Consider the following 6,856-nt stretch of genomic DNA (forward strand, 5'->3'; position numbering starts at 1 on the left):
ACACCATTTCTTGCCATTATCATCCAAAATGTTCACCACCAGAGCATCCATCGCCCCATGTATTCACTCTCAGGCTGACCTTAGTCTTGGTCTAAACTCTACTTCTCGAAGCTTCTATTTGCAATCCCTTTCCCTAAAATTAAGGTCAATTCCAAATGTCTTCACTTCACTTTGCTGGGGGAAAAACTTGTACAAACTCTAACCTCACCAGCTAGGCTGACTCGTGGGGCAAGAGTTTCCACCTAAAAACTGAGAAAAAGGATTCTAAAACGGAGCTAAAAACAGCTTCCTAATTGTCTCTCTCAAATGAGCGGCAGCTGCCGGTTTGAGCTACTGGCAGGTTCCTAGCGTGTGCGCTCGACCTGCCACCATATGGCGGGAATGAGGCCTCTGCAAGTGGCACATTAAGCTGCATTGTGGATTTAGCCTTTGCTAGTACAAAACAAAAAAAAAAGGTTTCTGGGCTACACGCTGCTTGGATAAAAGCATAGACCCACGATAGCTCCCAGAGCTGGCGGAAAACTACAGTACCGCCGCTGCCATGTTGGGAAGCTGAGGTGGGCGGAGCCAGCAGCCACAGCTGCTGCAGCTTAAAGCAACAGATTCACAATAAGACAGATTCAGATGTAATAGTTTAAAATGTGTGTAAAATATACGTAGGCTTAAAAGAGAAAAAAAAGGTGATATATACAGTATAGAAACAAATACATAGTTTTAAAAAATAAAGTCTTTAAAGAGACAGTAAAATTAATATAAAAAATAAGCCACGTGAAGATGAATATTACACAGAGAATCTGGATTGTGTTGTCTTTGGGATTCTTTTTTTTTTTTTTTTTGGTTTTTCGAGACAGGGTTTCTCTGTGTAGCTTTGCGCCTTTCCTGGATCTTGTGCTGTAGACCAGGCTGGCCTCGAACTCACAGAGATCCGCCTGGCTCTGCCTCCCGAGTGCTGGGATTAAAGGCGTGCGCCACCACCGCCCGGCGTCTTTGGGATTCTTAACTACAGAGAGATGTTTGATTGTAAAGGAAGCTGAGTTAAACCAGTACGTATATTTTAAAGATACTTTGACTTCAAAATTTGGATGTAAGGATATGTTGCTTTGGAAAAGAGTCTCTTTTGTTTCCACAGAAAGCAAGAGGCTATGGATTTGTTCCAGAGTAAGATACATCAGGTTTGACCAGCCAAGACCCCCTGAAAGGTCTCCGATGACACCATGGCCCAGATGATCCAACATCCAGAACCGTTTCAAGACAACTGGCTCAGATGATACAGCCTCACGGACTACTCCATGATCCTAAAATTTTCTTTGTTTCCCCAGAAGATACAGCGCCCCCCTCCAGCAGGAAGTAGTAAGAGAAGCTACGCCCAAATTCCCAAATATACCAAGCTGACTTTGGAGATGTGTAAAGGTTAAAACCTTCCTTTTTAAGAAAAGAAAAGGGGAGGTGCTGTGGGATGGTCTGTATGTCAAATGTGTTGCTGATTGGTCAGTGAATAAATCACTGATTGGTAGTGGCCAGGCAGGAAGTATAGGCGGGACTAACAGAGAGGAGAATAGAGCTGGGAAGTGGAAGGCTGAGTGAGGGAGACACTGCCAGCCGCCATCAGGATAAGGAAGATGTAAAGTACCGGTAAGCCACAAGCCACGTGGCAAGGTATAGATTAATAGAAATGGATTAATTTAAGCTGTAAGAACAGTTAGCAAGAAGCCTGCCACGGCCATACAGTTTGAAACCAATATAAGTCTCTGTGTTTATTTGATCGGGTTTAAGCGGCTTGGGACTGGCGGGTGAGAGAGATTTGTCCTGACTCTGGGCCAGGCAGGAAAACTCTAGCTACATGTCTTCACTTCACTTTGCTGGGGGAAAAACTTGTACAAACTCTAACCTCACCAGCTAGGCTGACTGAAATCATTAATTTTGGAGACCACACAGCTGAGCAGTACATTGTTAGCTTCCCACTAATGTTGCAGTAGGTGACATCTCCACTGTGTGGGTTAAGATAACAGCTGCCTAGGCTAATTTGCAGGGTCATGGAAGCTATTGCTGTTGGCCTGCTGATGTGCAGTGGGTAGCTGAAATGAGATAAAAATGTTGGTCATATTTGTCTTCACATTGTGTCTATCTCCTTTGTTGTGAGACCCTACTCAGCTCTGTGTGTGCACATGGTGAATATTTGGGAACTATTCTGTTCTGAACCAAACTAGAGGATTGCCTTTGTCTAGATGTATCTTGTTCCCCCACCTACCCACTCACCTCTCCACCCCCCACTTAAAGGCTAAGAACTCTCACTAGCTGCCATGTTCTCAAAGCCCAGACCAGGAAAGCAGTTTTAAAAGGTGAAACTCAAGCTCCTGGAAGATGTCTAACTAGTCCTTGACAAAGGCCATTCAACATTCCTGTGTATCTGTAACTCAGAGTGGACAAGCTCATTTGTGAGCAAATAGCCCACTTGTCTCTTTTTAGTGCTATGGACCAGACTGAGCGCTTCATGCATGCTGGGCAAGTGCTTTGCCACTGAGCTGCATCTCAGGACCCCTTCTCCATCCTTCAGCCAGCAAATGAAAAGTCTTTGTTTTTGAATCTTAGTTCTCATCTCTTGGGCATTGGAGTTTTGCTTTGCTTTGTTTTGAAACAGGGTCCAGTAAAAAAAAAAAATGCTCCCTGATCTCTTTACCAAAGCACTTTTTGGTGGGTACTTTTGTAAGTAGGACATTTCCCTCCCTGAAATCTGAATTTCCTCTCTCCCAGTCTCTTCCAGCAATCCCCTGGTTCCGCCCCATCCTTATTCTGAGTATCTCTGTCCTCTGGACTAATTAAACCCCTTCGCTCTCCCAATGCATCATCCTTATCTGGGCAACACAATCAACTCCTCTAATATTTCTACTACGTTTCTCCATCCTTGCAATTTGTGTGTGTGTGTGTGGGGGGGGGTCTTTCTATATGGTTCCTGCCAACTCTCTCTCCCATTGTCCCCAGCATCTCTCTTCAAGCCCACTTCCTTCCTGCTTTCCAAAACACATCCAGCAAGGGCTCTCCTGTCACTGTCACTGTCCTTCCTGAATTCAAACCGTCTTCTCCGAAGTCTGGTTGGATGGAATCAGTATTACCTTTACTGAAGTCTTCACTATTTTATGTAATACTGTTGATTGAGGGAGATTCGAGATTCTGACTTGATAGTGTCTCACTGAGGCATTTCTTGGAACAACCTATTATGCTCTGATACTTTGGTATCTCAAAAGCCGCAGCTGAATTTGGGGCAGGAAAAGTCTGGGGTGCTTGTATGGACTATGAGATGCCAAAGACTAACAAATGCTAAGAACACCTTCCTCCTCCCCACTGTTGGTGGGAAGGCTTGAAGGGGAAAATGTAGACCTTGTAAAGATGGGTAAAGTCTGCTGGTGGTGGTGACACACACCTTTAATCCCAACACTGGGGAGGCAGAGGCAGGTGGATATCTGTGAGTTAGAGGTCAGCCTGGTCTATAGAGTGAGTTCCAGGACAGCCAGGACTACACAGAAAAAACCCTGTATCAGAAAACAAAAAACAAAACAAAAGATAGGTAAAGCCTCCTGAAAACCTTCTTCAAATCCAGCCTGTCTCCCTGAGTGTGACAGACTCTGGGAAATCAACAGAGTTTCCCAAGACTCACAAACTTGTCGATGCCTCCTTTAAGGTGCCAGGGACTTTATGGGGCCATAAGCTGGGCTTTTGTACTGCTGGAAAATATATCCAGCCACCTTCCTGCCCCAGTCTCCTCAGTGCTGGGATTACAGGCATGCACAGCAACTTTTAAAATCAAATACTTAAATAACACCACTGCTGCTCAGTCCAGACTTGAGCAAAGGTTTGTTAAAAGCTCTATCATGTGGGATATTAATGACAAAACCTCTGAGCAGCGCTAGCTGGCTGCAATTGGTGTCTTCAGGCAACATCTTGAGGGACTGTCACGTTTTCTTCAGAGTTTTATTGATGAGTTTCTCAGTAAATCTACAGCAGACTGAAACACAAACAAACGCCAAGCTTGTCATTGGCTATTCCTTTCCTAAGGACAGAGTGGCTGCCCTCCCTGGGCTGAGATAGTCTCAGATGTTGCTTGACACCTGGGATGTTAGGAATAGATATGGAATAGAATAGAACAGTGATGTTTCTACAGAGATGCAACATGCCAAGCATCATGCAGAGAACTTCAACTATTTTAACCTCTCACAACAGTCCCCTAAGGTGGCTGTTTGCTATAATTATTATCCATCCCAATTTTACAGACAAGGCATCAGTCTACAAGGTACAAGCTTGTAATCCTGATTATTTAAGTCAGATGATGCGTCAACTGTGAACTGAGAGGGTGTCTGCTGAAGGATCTGGTGTATCATATATCCTGAGGCTCAGGAGAGTGATGCATCGATGATGAACAATCCCTATATCCTATTCCTTTTTGAAAATTTTATTTATTTTAATTTTATGTGCATTGGTGTTTTGCCATGGTTGTTGGGTCCCCTGGAATTGGGATTACAGACTATTGTGAGCTGCTATGTGCTTGCTGGGACTTGAACACAGGTCCTCTGGAAGAGCAGTGAGTGCTCTTGACCACTGAGCCATCTCTCCAGCCCCGCTATATCCTATTCCTAATGTGATGTTTAATATTGTCAACTTGATGGGATCTGGAATCCCCTAGGAGACAATCTCTGAGTGTGCTGTCAGGGTTTATCTGGATTAGGTTAGCCTCTGGCTATGCCTGTGAGGGTTTATCATCTACATTAGGTTGATCTCTAGGCAAGCCTGTGAGGGCTTATCTAGGTTAGGTTAGCTGAGGTGGGAAGATACACCCTAACCGTAGGTAACACCATTCTGTAGACCAAGGTCTTGTGCTGAATAAAAAGAAGATATGAGGCTGAGCATGAGCATTCATTTTCCTCTGCTTCCTGACTGTGCCTGCAATGTGAGCAGCTGCCTCAGGCTCCTGTCGACATCATCTCCCCACCATGATAGATCGTATTCTAGAACTGCAAGCCAATGTGAACTTTTCCTTCCTTTAGCTGTTCCTGTTAGGTGTTCTACCACCACGAACAGAGAAGTGAGGTCACTTTCTCTCTTCTGAAGACTGTTCTTGCTCCTGGTTGAGGTGACATGAAGTTATTGATTCGGGGTCAATACCTCGTATTGGCATCCTGAGTTGATTTAATATGCCCCATTATCAGGCACTGTCACTCAACAGCGATGCTAATGATTCTTCACTTGTGTCACAGCCTCTGCTGGCCCTGGAACAGAAATGAAGCAGATACTTGGCCCTCTGTCTCCAGGTGGATCCCTTGATGCTTGAGAATAGCACACCCTCTAGAGCATGAGCAGGTCAGACAGGAATCTACATTTGCACATCATCTCTCTTAACCATCAGTGAAAGATTCTTGCCCATCCCCTGTGTGATGAGGAGCAATGGGGCTTAAGGGCCACAGACTGTTTTTGGGGGTCCAGTTGTGGCCTTCTGTGTTTTGGCGGCCTCACTCAGTGGCTCCTCCCCAGCCTGTTACTTTGAAGAAAGCCCTCTTCACATCTTTGTTTCTAAGGCTGTAGATTATGGGGTTGAGAAAGGCAGAGATGACATTGTAGAACAGGGCCAGTTTCTTGTCCCTCTCTGGGGAGGCGTTGGCCCCAGGGTTCATGTACATAAACATGGCAGGGCCACAGAACATGGTGACCACAGTGATGTGGGAGGCACAGGTGGAAAAGGCCTTCAGCCGACCTTGGGCTGAGCGGATTCTCAGAATGGTAGCGAAGATGCAGACATACGAGGCCAGGATGAAGGAAAGGGGTACCAGGAGAAGGATGAAACCCAGGATAAAATCGACTTGGTCGTTGAGGGATGTGTCTGCACAGGCAAGCTTCAGAACAGCAGGGACCTCACAGAAGAAGTGATTGATCTCATTGGGGCCACAGTAGGGCAGCCTCATAGTGAAGACAGTGTAGACTAGAGAACAGCTGACACCCCACAGTCCACAGAAGACCACCATTGCCCCACACAGCCAAGGCCTCATGATAACCTTGTATCTGAGTGGGTGGCAAATGGCTACATATCTATCATAGGCCATGACAGAGAACAACCAGCCCTCAGTGATGCCTAACACCAGAAAGATGTACATCTGGGCCACACACCCAGAATAGGAGATAGTTTTCTTCTGGCAGACAAGATGCACCAGCATCTGGGGCACTGTGGTGGTGACATAGCTCATGTCCAGCATGGACAGGACACTGAGGAAGAAGTACATGGGTGTGTGGAGGCGGGAGTCCAGGTGGATCAAGGTAACAATGAGTCCATTGCCCACAAGTGTAGAGAGGTAGAGGATGAAGAAGACATTGAAGAGGATTACATTAACTTGGAAGTCCCTGGAGAAGCCCAGAAGGATGAACTCTGACACAGAGCTGTGGTTCTCCCAGGAGAAGCCTTGCATTCTTCTTCCACTGCAGAAAGAAACAGGGCCAAGCAAGACAGCTTAGAACGCACATGTAGGTGCTTCGCCCATTCTAAGACCTTAATCTTCCATGGGATTGCTGCCAGCTCAGAGACTAAAGTCTAAGTTTGGAATACTTAGCTTCTCAGGCCAAAGCCCCCAGCACAAATCGTTTCCTTGCCTTGCCTTGCCTTCCATTGTCTCCCCAAATGCCACCTGCTTCCCTCTCTCTTGGGACCCACCCTTACACATTACACCGCTTCTCATCTCCCTGGTGCAGGTTACAGAGTAGGGATGAGGATGGAACACTCCCCTCCTGTCTGAAGGCCTGTCTCCTGTCCAGAGCCCTGTCTTGGTGATTCAAACATTGAGAGAGTCGGAGATGTAGGGAGGATACACAACTTCATAAA

General features: G+C 46.0%; 1 protein-coding gene across 1 annotated transcript; it reads right to left on the reverse strand.

Annotated features, from left to right (window-relative positions):
- Positions 1–3,994: 3,994 nt before the first annotated feature.
- Positions 3,995–6,446, reverse strand: LOC128097109 (putative olfactory receptor 2B3). Its single transcript, XM_052717314.1, has one exon. The coding sequence runs from the start codon at positions 6,444–6,446 to the stop codon at positions 5,499–5,501; it is 948 nt and encodes a 315-aa protein (XP_052573274.1). The 3' UTR covers positions 3,995–5,498.
- Positions 6,447–6,856: the final 410 nt, after the last annotated feature.

Source organism: Peromyscus californicus, unplaced genomic scaffold, assembly GCF_007827085.1.
Source record: "Peromyscus californicus insignis strain IS unplaced genomic scaffold, ASM782708v3 Scaffold_5__1_contigs__length_169319896, whole genome shotgun sequence".
In the NCBI taxonomy this organism is placed as follows: Eukaryota; Metazoa; Chordata; class Mammalia; order Rodentia; family Cricetidae; genus Peromyscus; species Peromyscus californicus.

Excerpts from the sequence above, each read along its gene's own strand:
- LOC128097109 (XM_052717314.1), bottom strand. The coding sequence starts at position 6,446 with ATGCAAGGCTTCTCCTGGGAGAACCACAGCTCTGTGTCAGAGTTCATC.